Genomic DNA, 13,016 nt, shown 5'->3' with positions numbered 1-13,016 from the left:
GCCAAAAAACGATCGAGATCAGTCTGCATCCCACACCACCGGCAGACTCGATCTCTATTACATCCCGCCCTAAATGTGACAACTAACTACATAATGAACCATGAGAGTAAATACATTTCTAGGTGTCATAGTATGGACTGTGAGGCTCTGTGCCTCAGTATGGTGCCACCATGTGTGGAAGCCTCCATCACAAGATTACTTTTGTGTAGTGTGCATAGTTGCTGCAGCACCTATTTGCTGGTTCTCGTTGTAAAGCAGATGTGTATAACCAGCGACGGCACACAGCGATGGAACAATATATTCTGCCGGCCGTACACATTACACGATCCCGTGTGCGACCACGCGATAGATCGTTCCAATGTACATTTAGCATTGTGGCGTCGCTGACTATTTTAGTGAAGCAAGTCAATGAATAAAATGAACGTCCGAGCGTTTTCTTAGCTTACGCTGCCTAAACAGTTAAAGATATATCACAACGATGGACTTTATTTTATTTGAGATTGATACATATTATCCGGTTTCTCCAGAAAGATTGATGGAAGCCCTGCTTACTGATACAAAATTTCATTTTTTTCCTTTATCCACCGTTCCTATTTCATTTATGTGAAAAACGATTCTTTCATTTCACAAGAGTCCAATTCCCGGTAAGAGTCTGCTTTGGTATGACAATAAATAAAGCACAGGGAAAGACACTTAACGTGTCAACGTGTCTGGAAATTGTTTTTCTCAAGGACAACTTTACGCGGCCATTTTGCGTGTCACGTCAAAACTAATCTTTTCGTGTTGACGAGGGAATACGACTAGTGTCGTCATCAAGGCAATCTTATAAGTCCTTGGTCAAAAAAGACTCGCTGTAAATTCAAAATTGCTCCCGTGTGAAGGTGGGATGGGTCGCTAGTAGATAATATACAATGCCATGAAACGATAAAGAGGACCCTGCCCAAATGAGCTTATCTAACAGGTGTGTGGAGAAAGTCACACATAAGGTAGTGGAATAACAATTGTAGCAGCTGGTGGTAGAGATTAGTGTAACTACTGCAGAGGAGCAGCATTATCAGCCACAAATATTAAAGGCAATTGGCAACGATCACTTCCATGCAGCTACTGGAGGGAAGTAAAGTGCAGGCAAGCATGGTGGGTGAGAGGGAGGAAGAGGTGGAAAGATATACACTATTTTTCCATAGCTTAGACAATCTGCAACAGTTTTATAATTATGAGATTTATTTAGTGGGAAAAAGGGCGCCAAGCTGTTCCAGCTAAGGTTCTGCAATGAAGACACTACAGTATAATCTCAATAGTAAATATTGACAAAAATTGTGGGAAAAATTAAATTAGAAAACAGAAAAAACTATAAAACTACTGGTTGGTATCATAACTGTTCGACAACAACCACCAACCTCCTACAGGTGAGATCCAAAAATAATTTACAGCATATCCATGGGTGTCCTCCAGGGAAGGGGTACCATTTTACGAGGAAGATTCCATATTAACTTCATTGAAGCAGTACAGTATTAATGTGTTGCTTCATTTCTACATATAAAATACAAGGTTGTTAAAGAATGTATTTTGAGAATGTTACATGGCATAGAGCATGAGGTGAGAAAGGAGCCTAGAATACAGTATTCTAGGCTAAGCAGGGAAAACAGTGTTTAAAAATAGGGAAATAGGTTCAGGGCTATTCTGCAAGTATGCGCCAGGTGTTTTCTAGAATAGGCTATTAGCGGCAGGTGCATTTTTGCAGAATTTTTAAAAAATTACTTTAGTGACTTAAAAAATATGCTAGTACCCATTTTCATGTAGCCCAAGTTTGATGGGACCACTTAAAAAAAACCTAAGTACTCTTCTGCATCACTTCTTCAATGTCGGGAAAAAAACACCTGCCGCGGCTATTTAAAAACCCGACTTTCATCCTCAGGCAAAACCGGGGGTACCCATAGTGAGCCCCAATGTCTGGACATCTTTAGGGGGGGGGTCTTACAATTATTTCCTGAAAATTCCCGTTTTTTTTTCGTAAATCCCAATTCGCCGGGTCCCGGTTTTGCTCATTTTAAATTGAATACGGGGATAAAGCGGGCACACGCCCGATACTTTTTCCCCAGAAAAGCTCCGATGTGGAGCAAAAAGTCCAGCACGGACTTTTTGCTCCCTAATTGAATACGGGCCTTAGTTTGCAATGTTCTCTCTTTGAATGTATTAAATGTAAAAATCTCAAATACAAAGACTTCATTTATAAAATAAATAAATAATGACCGTGTCAGTGGGTGAACATACTGTACATGAAAAATATGTGAGTAAGAGGGGTGATGGAGCTGGGTGTCATCATTTCAGAACAGCTCAGCGCAAATAGTAACTGTAATGTTTATGCAAGTTATTTTACCTTTGCAGGTGCCAATATGGACAAGGGCTTGAGTGTGGCACCTATGACGTTTGAGGACATAAAATGGCATTTGCAAGAGGGTAAAAATTATTTCTGTATCCGCTAAAAGTTGAGTTTGATCTTAGTGCGGCATGTTAGTAAGCAAAGGTAGGAGTGTAAGCACTGTAGAAGGAGATGGAGGTGGAAGAAAGCAGTAGTGCAAGGGATGAGGGTTAAGAAAATAGAGCATATGGCTGAGTGTTCGTGTTTTTTCTTTTATTGTTAGTGTATGGTTTGCATTCTTCTGGCAGTACATTATCTATGTGCATGTGTGTGGGAAGGAACAATTACCTATCATGCAGAGCAGACGCTGTCTGGCTGGACAAACAACTAAATCATTCGCTGTATATTATACCTGATTTTCTTCAGTTTTGTGTAACTTGATACATTTCAGGTACATATTAACAGTGACAAATTTCTTGGAGAACAAGTACTGCTGCCTGCTTGAATCAAATCAAAAATCTGGGGTACATATAAATGGATACTAGTATATTTTGGGGTCTGTAAAGTGCAAAATTAAAAAAAAATTTAAAAATACACCTGCTGCAGCCTCCTGCAAACCTAAAAATACCTGTCCCATCCATAAAGTACCCCAAAATACCTATCCCAGTACTTTAGCTCAATTTTCAAACACTTTTTGTATTTTCACCTAAAAAATTACATGGCTTTTTTAGGAGGTACAGGTATTTAGAATTTTTTTTTTTTTGGCCTAATTAGTCATTAGGCCAAAGGGTTCTGAACCGAGGGCCTGATTCAGACCCACTCGCAAGCGGTTCGATGGCCATGCAGTGCGCACGCCACTGCACGCGACCTGGAGCGAGCGAGAAATTACTCGCTCCAGCACTCGCATCCAAAAGGGGCCGCTGTCGATGTTGATCGACAGCTCGCCCCATTTGGCAAGCGGGTCGGGGAGGGGTGGCTTGCCAAATGGAGGCGTTCCCGAAGGAACGCCTGCCGTTTGGGGGCGGCCCCACTGACATCACGAGTGGCGGTACACCTGTCAAACCGTAACGCAGGTGTCCTAAGGCGAGCTTAGGGAGGACAGAAACCTCCCGTGGAGCAGAAGCCCTTCTGCTCCACAGGAGGTTTCTGTCCTCCCTGAGCTTGCCTTAGGACACCTGCGTTATGGTTTGACAGGTGTACCACCCCAGTCAAACTCCCCAAGTGATGTCAGTGGTGAGCTTCCGGCTCTATTAGAGCCAGAAGCTCACTGGGGCTTGCGGGAACGAGACCCTACCACAAGGGTCTCGTCACAAGCCCGATGGTCGCGACCATCACCTGGCCGCTCGCAAAAGCTGTGGGTGGTCACCCACAGCAATGCGAGCGGCCAGGAGGCTGGTTTTAAAAAAACATGCGGCCGCCCTGATTCAGAGCGAGTGCTCGCTTTTTGCGAGCGGCTCTGAATCAGGCCCCAAGTCCCCACTTTTTACTCAAAAATAGGGATTTTGCACTTCTTTTCTCCTCCCTTTTGGTGTAGAAACTTTTGTGCCTGTTTTTGACTATGGAGTTTTCGCCTCTAATTTAATACAGGCCTAAGTTTGAACTTTTTCATATTTTATTGAGCAATTCTTTTTAGGTGGGATTCTACCTCAATGTCAAAGATATTCATTCTTAATAATGGCAAAAACAATGCTCGTCCCAAAAAAAGCCAGACAAAACAATGGAACGAAAATAAGCTCATTTTATATTTTGAACAAAAAGAAAATAACTTTTTCAAGCTTCATCCCAAAGTAGTAACCTATTGACTGCTTTTTAGGACAATTTTTCCATATTTGTTGGTTATGATATTTTTTCGTTTTGTGCTAATAGTTTGAAGGATTAACAGACAAAAAAAAGGCACTTTGTACTTGTACATAATACACTTTTCCATTTCTGCCAGCTACCCATCAGAATTGTGGGTATATAATACAAGTGTAAAGCTGGGTACACAATTTTGCAGATCACTCTGCTAATCTGATCAACCCTCTGATCCTTGGCGTAATTGTACGATCAGTGTCCACACTGTAAACACTTTGTTCCCGGGGATCGACCTCCCGATGTAACCGTTGCAGGAGTGTCTGAAGTAGTTTATCGGCTATTGCTCCCAGTGTAACACCATTACGCTTAACTTTGCAAGTCTATAAATCAATGCTTATATTCAACTGTAACATAGGGGATGAACTGTACATATGTACAAAGACTAACCTGCATTCAGATGGCACTCTTTGATCTGGAACTGCAGCTCATTCTCGTTAGGTATATCTTTCCACGTGGCCAGGAAGACTTGCCGCTCTATAAAAATAGAATGTGAAAATAAATTATACACCAGCAGACCCTTCCAACAATTTACATGGGGAAGACGTTACTATGACTATGAACTTTACAGTGCATGACATGAAAATTAAGCTATATGAAAACTCACAATGCTTGTTTCTTTGTCTAGCACATAACTTTGCTTATTATATATATAACATATACTGTAAATATAGGATGTAAACAAAGATGACAATGTTTTAATCCAAAAGACACAACATTTTATCATTAAGTACATTTATCAAATTTTTCCATGCTATGTGGCTTCTGCCACTAGCAGCCTCTTCCAGTCTTTGTATGTTCACAAGCCTGCCTAGGAAAGGGGGGTGGGGGGAGAGAGTGTACTAAGCAGGTCTAGGGTATAGGCAACAGGTCAGTTCAACGAGGAAAACATAAAAGTACATTGTGCAGTGAGTCATCCTAGGCCACAAAAGATGGATGACAGTTCTAACTTTAAATACCCTTCAGTGGAAGGGCAGACTTGCTACTTATGAGACTTGAATCCAACCATTTTAAAGTGACATTACCATACAATATAAAATCCTACGCATGCAGAAGAATTCTCTCTTACCCATTTTGCCATCTTCCACAAACAGTACGTGTAGAGGGATGAGGCAGCTGAAGTAGAACACATCAATGTTGTTTTTCACAGCCACCTATTTGACAAGAGGGAGAACTATGAATTAACATGCTAGATTTACTAGCATCAAGACCCTGGCATCGTATATCCCACAGCTGATCTAAAGAGTTCACAACATCTATTAACCTCTCATCCCCACAGTGGCCCTACTTGGCTTTTCCTAAATCATTCTCTCAATCAGGCGAACAGAAGTGACATTTGTATTTATATGCTGTACTATAAATAAATGAACTCGCTTTTTGTTGTTACTGACTGACGTGGATTAAAACCATTTATCCAAAAATAAAGAATACAACAAAGTACTTAATTTTCCACTTTCTGTTCAAATGCATAATACAAAGGCAAATGATTAGGACTATGTAAATTCTCATTACCTCATGCCTGAAGACTAGGTTTTATAATATGCAGAGCTATTCTGAGACACAGTGTTGTCATGTAATCCTACGAAGGGTTATAACATCTGTCACTATGAATTATAACAAATCCATACACTTAGGGACAGTCATGTTTGCACAACCAGTGTACTGAGCTATGTTGGAAGGACATGTCTGGGAGCTAGCAACACTGAGCGGAAAGAATGTACACTGCCCTCACATTACTGAACGTATCTTAGTGCCATGGGCTTGCCCATGTCATTGACAGGCTACAAGACATAAACCAATTCTCTGGCTGCATCTTCCAAAAGTTAAGGCACTGTCAGAATATCCATTATTTGATCACCGTGTCAGTTTAGCTGACCAAGTCATATGGAATTGTCCATATGAGTAATGTATCCTCCTAAGGTAAAATGACATGCTATATAAAGCTATGTTTCAGTGACACAATGCATAGCGGATGTGACTACAAAACATTGCTCCTACTTACTGGACACTGCAAATAATCTGTAATGAGTTATGCCAAAACACTATAAACTTCCATCCTACTCCAATAATGTAACAATTCAGTCCTGCCATGATCTCCTAAGTAGTAATCTGCCTGGTGCAAGGCCACCTCCTTCTATTCTTGTTATATAGTCAGGTGCATAAATAATGGGACATTGACAGAATTTTCATATTTTGGCCTCTATTCACCACCACAATGGCTTTGAAATGAAACCAACAATATGTGCTTTAACTGCAGACTTTCAGATTTAATTTGAGGGTAATTACATCCAAATCAGGTGAACGGTGTAGGAATTACAACGGTTTCTATATGTGCCTCCCATTTTTTAAGGGGCCAAAAGTAATGGGACTATCAACTCAAAAGCTATTTCATGGACAGATGTGGGCTATTCCCTCGTTATTTCATTAGCAATTAAGCAGGTAAAAGGTCTGGAGTTGATTCTAGGTGTGACATTTGCATTTGGAATCAGTTGCTGTCGACTCTCAATATGAGATCCAAAGAGCTGTCACTATCAGTGAAGCAAGCCATCATTAGGCTGAAAAATCAAAACAAACCCATCAGAGAGATAACAAAAACATTAGGTGTGGCCAAATCAACTGTTTGGAACATTCTTAAAAAGAAAGAACGCACCGGAGAGCTCAGCAACACCAAAAGACCCGGAAGACCACGGAAAACAACTGTGGTGGATGACAGAAGAATTAATTCCCTGGTGAAGAAAAACCCCTTCACAACAGTTGGTCAAATGAAGAACACTCTCCAGGAGGTAGGTGTATATGTGTCAAAGTCAACAATCAAGAGAAGAGTGAATATAGAGGGTTCACCACAAGATGTAAACCATTGGTGAGCCACAAAAACAGGAAGACCAGATTAGAGTTTGCCAAACAACATCTAAAAAAGCCATTACAGTTCTGGAACAACATCCTATGGACAGATGAGACAAAGATCAACTTGTACCAGAGTGATGGGAAGAGGAGAGTATGGAGAAGGAAAGGAACTGCTCCTGATCCAAAACATACCACCTCATCAGTGAAGCATGGTGGTGGTAGTGTCATGGCGTGGGCATGTATGGCTGCCAATGGAACTGGTTCCCTTGTATTTATTGATGATGTGACTGCTGACAAAAGCAGCAGAATAAATTCTGCAGTGTTTCGGGCAATTTTATATGCTCATATTCAGTCAAATGCTTCAGAACTCATTGGACGGCGCTTCACAGTGCAGAAGGACAATGACCCGAAGCATACTGCAAAAACAACCAGAGAGTTGTTTAAGGCTAAAAAGTGGAATGTTATGCAATGGCCAAGTCAATCCCCTGACCTGAATCTGATTGAGCATGCATTTCACTTTATGAAGACAAAACTGAAGGGAAAATGCCCAAGAACAAGCAGGAACTGAAGACATTTGCAGTAGAGGCCTGGCAGAGCATCACCAGGGATGAAACCCAGCGTCTGGTGATGTCTATGCGTTCCAGACTTCAGGCTGTAATTGCCTGCAAAGGATTTGCAACAAAGTATTTAAAAGTGAAAGTTAGATTTAGGATTGTTTAGTTTGTCGCATTACTTTTGGCCCCTTAAAAAGTGGGAGGCACATATAGAAACCATTGTAATTCCTACACCATTCACCTGATTTAGATGTAATTACCCTCAAATTAAATCTGAAAGTCTGCAGTTAAAGCACATCTTGTTTGTTTCATTTCAAAGCCATTGTGGTGGTGAATAGAGGCCAACATATGAAAATTCTGTCAATGTCCCAATATTTATGCACCTGACTGTATGTGGTGCATGAGTAGGACAGCAGTCTGGGGAGTAAAAAGCATACAGTAAGCAGAGGTTGTGTGGATGCAGACCTAATAGTGGAGGATGGAAGATTCATTTATATTATGTTCCACACGAAGGGACTGATTCAGAGATTTACGCTAATGCAATCGCAAGTGCATTCTCTCTCAGATCACAGTTGCTAAAATATGCTAAGACCTTTGAAAGCAAAGCAGAGCATAGGGACGCCCACTGCTGCCTACTCATATCCGTTTGATGACGTACAACAACGTAAACATCGGTAACATCGATGCAGATTGGACAGCCATGCAGCATATGCGACAAGTCTGACCAGCACGAAAACTGCAGCTGTCATGACACGCAGAGCTGTATTGCTGTGTAAGATATCGCAATGGCTAATTTATGCACACCCAGATAATGGCGTTTAAACTGTCAGACACGCCAACGTTTGCCTAGCCACCCCTTGTTACCTCTCCCTAACGCTGACTACCTGTCACTCACTTTGCAAATGGATCCTGCGAGCAGACGGAAACGCAAAACAATCGATGCGTGTGCACAGTGCGGCTTATTCACACGTGTAATGGCAAACAATCTCTCAATCAGGTCCTAAGTGTGTGTGTAAAAAGCAAAACATGTATGTAAATCTGTGCCGACAGGAAACAAGGGACATGCTCACACTATCCTAAAAAGGGCTCTTCATTTAACTCAATAGTGTAAGATGGTCTTAGGGGCTAATAATGATTTTTTTTTTAGTTGGATCCTCCTTGGCAGTTACATTGAAATGAAAGAATTAAATAAAACTTTCAACGAGAAAGTACCGTTGACTAAAATCCTGCTTAATGTGTTTTTGGCTAGACATGTACAGTGTTATATTAATATGTTTTATGGCCGGTTCCCTGCAACATGTGTACCGTTTTCCTCTATCTTACAACTTCTGTTTTTAAAATTTCGGGCAGGAGCCAAATATTCAGCAGTGATCTGTGATCTGTCATTCATAGTATGGGACACGTTGCCTTGCCCACGATACACACATTGTGCTATAATGATATCAATTACAAGTTCTCCTTAAAAAGCACCTTCAATTTAAATGTCCCCTAGTTTAATGTGTCTATATAGTTCTATACGCATACACAAAACATGCACACACATGTCTGTAGATATACAGAAATACGTGCAGAATAGCTCTTCTGTAAGCAGTACGTGTTCTGGATTCACCAGCACTTGGAAGGATATTGTTACAGTTACAGATTGGGATTTAATACTGCGGCACATTGCCACCTGCATTTATGCCACTAACCTGGAATGTTGCCACAAAGGAAAAAGGGAGCAGAACAGTCTTGTAGATGGCACATTCATTAATGACATGTCTGGCATGGGTGGTACACTCAAATTGATTTTTCTAGATGAATCAGTAGGACTGAATGGGGTGAGCAGATGGCTCAGTGGGAATACATGAACCAACAACACTCCCAGCTGAGCACAGCGAATATGCTTTGGTGGAAGCTTGCCCTATCTTAGGACACACACAGCATTTCTTTATCATTGTGTATGCTCACAACGTCTGTTGCTATCTGGCTCCTTATTTCTATAGTGCTTAATGAAAGCCAGAAGCACCAATGACATCATTCCAGCCAAAAAACAACAACAACGGTTTAATGGTGAAACTACTGCTGCAGCTTAATATTTACCCATTCAAACAGAAGGAAAAAGAAATGACAGAAAAATTAGAGGTAGTTACATACCTGGAGGTTATTAAGTGGCTCCATTTTCATGACAGGTCCCAGAGTGTTGAGAGGCAGAGAAATGTCGATGCTTTGGTTTGGCATGAGGGGTGTGTGTATAGCCAAGGGTGCACTGGGAATTACTCCAAAGCTGAAGAAATATACAGAGAGAAAGAGTCCATTATAGGTAAGAAATCTCCATCACCTTTCTAGTCACCTGTAGCTTCTTCTGACCACGGCGGCCACAGACAGAATAATCCAGATGAGACTAGATCCAAAGAAATTGACTGCAGAGCTACAAATGAACGTTCTCTGAGACCTGATGAACATCTCGGTGAGCAAGTTGCACCATTTCACCCAATTTGTATCCTGTAGTTCAGTTCTTTACAGATGATGCAGACTAAGTTTTCCACTCACTCATTGCAATTGATACGGGCTCATTGATATTGATATGGGTTAAAAGTAATTTCACAGAAAGAGCAGATCCTACTCATATTACTAAACTCTTTAAATATCATATTGCAACGTGCTTTAATAAACAACAATAAATAAATAAAATAAAACACTTGTAAATAATATAAAATTTCCCAATTCCCACTTTGGGAATGTAGCATCTGCCACTAATATCACTATTTTACCCTTGAGAAAAAAAATGTGAAAATGCAGTGAGATAGGTCAATGCCAGGGGCTCGGGTATCCTAATCCCTGAGCTTTTCACCCAAGTATACTATGGCCGATACATATATTAATACTCTAAATACCTTAATCCTCACACCTAATAACAGCTGCCCTTCTGCATGCCATTCATTTCATATTAGGTAAGGCAAGTTTGGACAAAAGCAGTGAGGCTAAACCATACATAAGGCTATCTGACCGTAAACCAGCAACAGACTCTTTTTTTCCTATATTTTTTAAATGAGTAGGAAGGTATTTTATTGCAAATACATGGTGCCCTATACAGTAGTACACTTGAGGGCCTTTAGTAAAAAGATCTCTTTTTGCTGCCATTTAATTACGAAACTACAAATGAAAGAGTTTTCATTTACGTTAACGTAAAAATACATAGTCTTTCATATGCTCCATATATTAGTACTTAGATCAAGCAATTTTTCATTTAAACAAAGGACATTCTCTATGGCAGTGGTTAAACTGGGGGCCGTGGCAGGGTACTAGCAGGGGTGCCACAGGTTTTTGGACCTGTACCAAATCAAATTATTTATTGTCAATGTAATCGGCAAAACCAGTGCTGAGGCCTACCAATCATAAACTACAACAATAAAGGAAGAAAGATGCAGTGCTTGACCAAAATTAGTTAGATGAATCAAATAAAAACATTTAGTTATAACATGGACATAAATGCACATTTAAAAACCGGTATAATATGATCACAATATACAATCAATGTGTTAATAATTAATTCTCAGCATAGGTGCATAGAATCAACAAGATATGAGTATGTAACCTTCATCAGGTGATCCACCTATTCATGCAGGAATTGCAGGAGTCCCCCAGATTTTGATCAGATATTTCTGTTGTAAGAGACTCATTTCGTATGGAGACACAGTAGCATATGTAAATTGCAACAATGTTTTTCAGAGTGTTAATTGGTCAGAGGGTAAATATAGGGCACACTTCAGTATAGAAGGGGTGATCACGTGTCCTTTTAGTTGTAAATCAGTACCGCTCCAATAATGGTCATGAGTGACCAATATGCAGTTTGCAAAGAAATTACATTGACTACTAGTGCTCCATGAAAAGTCAGAACGTATCTGTATTAACGAATAGTCGGAAACTAGAAAGATTCAAAGTATCTTGTGGTTCACATTAAAAGTAGCAATGTCTCGTTAGTAGCAATGTCCCGTCAATAGCACTAACATCGCTTTAGGCGCTCCTGTTGTCGATGCTGGCTTTATCCCTGTCTTGTCTCCTGCGGCAGAGGCGGACTACAAGTCAGTCTCGCTTATAGCAGCCGCCAGTGGCAGGTACCCAGGGGTGTCAGCAGATGTAATTGTGGTAGTGTAGGCCAATATAGGCAGCAGATATCAAGCAGATTAGCTGGCGGGTATATTCTTAATGCTGGTACAGTATTAGGACGTAGCAACAGTGTCCTGAATAACCTTGATGTGTTTCTCAGGGTGTAATTTCTCCCGATTTGCCTTCTGATGAAACAGTTTTTGCCCCCTATCCTATTACAAAAGACACAAAAACGCATATGTGCGAAAACTGCGCAAGGTGAAACCAGCGAAATGTACAGAACATTTTGGGGAAATCAGTCTGTAACCCAATAAAAAGCCTAACTGGTATAGGAAATAAATATAGAAGTGTATTAATAACCCTAATAAAAGTATTTGAGGTTATTAAATTGTGTCAAATGGCTGTTATATGCATATTTGCTTAAGTGTTGAAAAATGATAAAAAGCTATATTTTTTGGAGAAAATAATTGCTGTAGTTAAATTGGGGGTACATTAAAATGGGTGCTAGTATAATTTTGTGTCTTTAAAGTGCAGTTTTAAATTTTTTTAAAAACTACACCTGCTGCAGCCACCTGCAATCCTAAAAACACCTGTCCCATCCATACAGGCCCCAAAGTACCTGACCTACTACTTTAACCCATTTTCCACTATACAGTACTTTTATCATTTTCACCCCCAAATTGTCATTTTGTTATTGGCCAAATGAAGCTAATTAAAAAAATATTTTTGCCAAATTAGTCAATGGGGGAGTGTCCAATGGGTTCTGAACCAAGTCCCCAAATTTTTTGCCAAAAATAGATATTTTGCTAATTTTTTTCACCTGCTCTGAGAGGGTGAAAACTTTTCGCTGGTTTTTGTCTATAGAGTTTTTGCACATGAGAAAACTTTGGCAATAGGATTGCACGATACGCACTTTTGTGCAAAAAGTTTGCACCTGCGAATGCTTTTTGCGGCTAATTGAATCTGGTCCTATGATCTCTAAGAAAATGTTTTTCATTTACGTATCACAGCACAATGACAACAACTGTGAGCAAAGTATACCGTATAGCATATTTTAGTCAAAAGGTTAAAATGATCCTTGTGGTTTCTGCGACAGCGCTGTACTACACAAAAAGCAGTCCTCACCTATTCTTGTTAAATTGAATGGCAAAGTCTGTCATGTGCTGCAGGGCCTTGTTGGTGAAGTTCATGTCCATGTAGATGTGCCCTTGTCTATGGGAGAATGTGCCCGAGATCTCCAATCCCTTTGCTTTCACAGCAGGCAGCCAAACCTAAGAGAGCACACAAGGCAATTACTATTACATTACCAAATTAGTTGA

General features: G+C 40.3%; 1 protein-coding gene across 2 annotated transcripts in view; it reads right to left on the bottom strand.

Annotated features, from left to right (window-relative positions):
* The window catches only part of AP2B1 (adaptor related protein complex 2 subunit beta 1), a 143,301-nt gene that overhangs the window by 13,850 nt on the left and 116,435 nt on the right, over nucleotides 1-13,016 (bottom strand). For both annotated transcript variants that reach the window (XM_088446385.1, XM_088446386.1), the window contains 4 exons: nucleotides 12,823-12,968; nucleotides 9,745-9,874; nucleotides 5,280-5,364; nucleotides 4,601-4,687 (listed from right to left, as the gene is read on the bottom strand). In XM_088446385.1, coding sequence (XP_088302511.1) covers nucleotides 4,601-4,687; nucleotides 5,280-5,364; nucleotides 9,745-9,874; nucleotides 12,823-12,968 — 448 coding nt within the window. The remainder of the gene's footprint in view (nucleotides 1-4,600; nucleotides 4,688-5,279; nucleotides 5,365-9,744; nucleotides 9,875-12,822; nucleotides 12,969-13,016) is intronic.

This window comes from Taudactylus pleione, unplaced genomic scaffold, assembly GCF_031769625.1.
Source record: "Taudactylus pleione unplaced genomic scaffold, aTauple2 ptg000397bl, whole genome shotgun sequence".
Classification (NCBI taxonomy): Eukaryota; Metazoa; Chordata; class Amphibia; order Anura; family Myobatrachidae; genus Taudactylus; species Taudactylus pleione.
The sequence above is the reverse complement of the archived record's forward strand: the minus strand, read 5'-3'. Positions and strand labels throughout refer to the sequence as shown.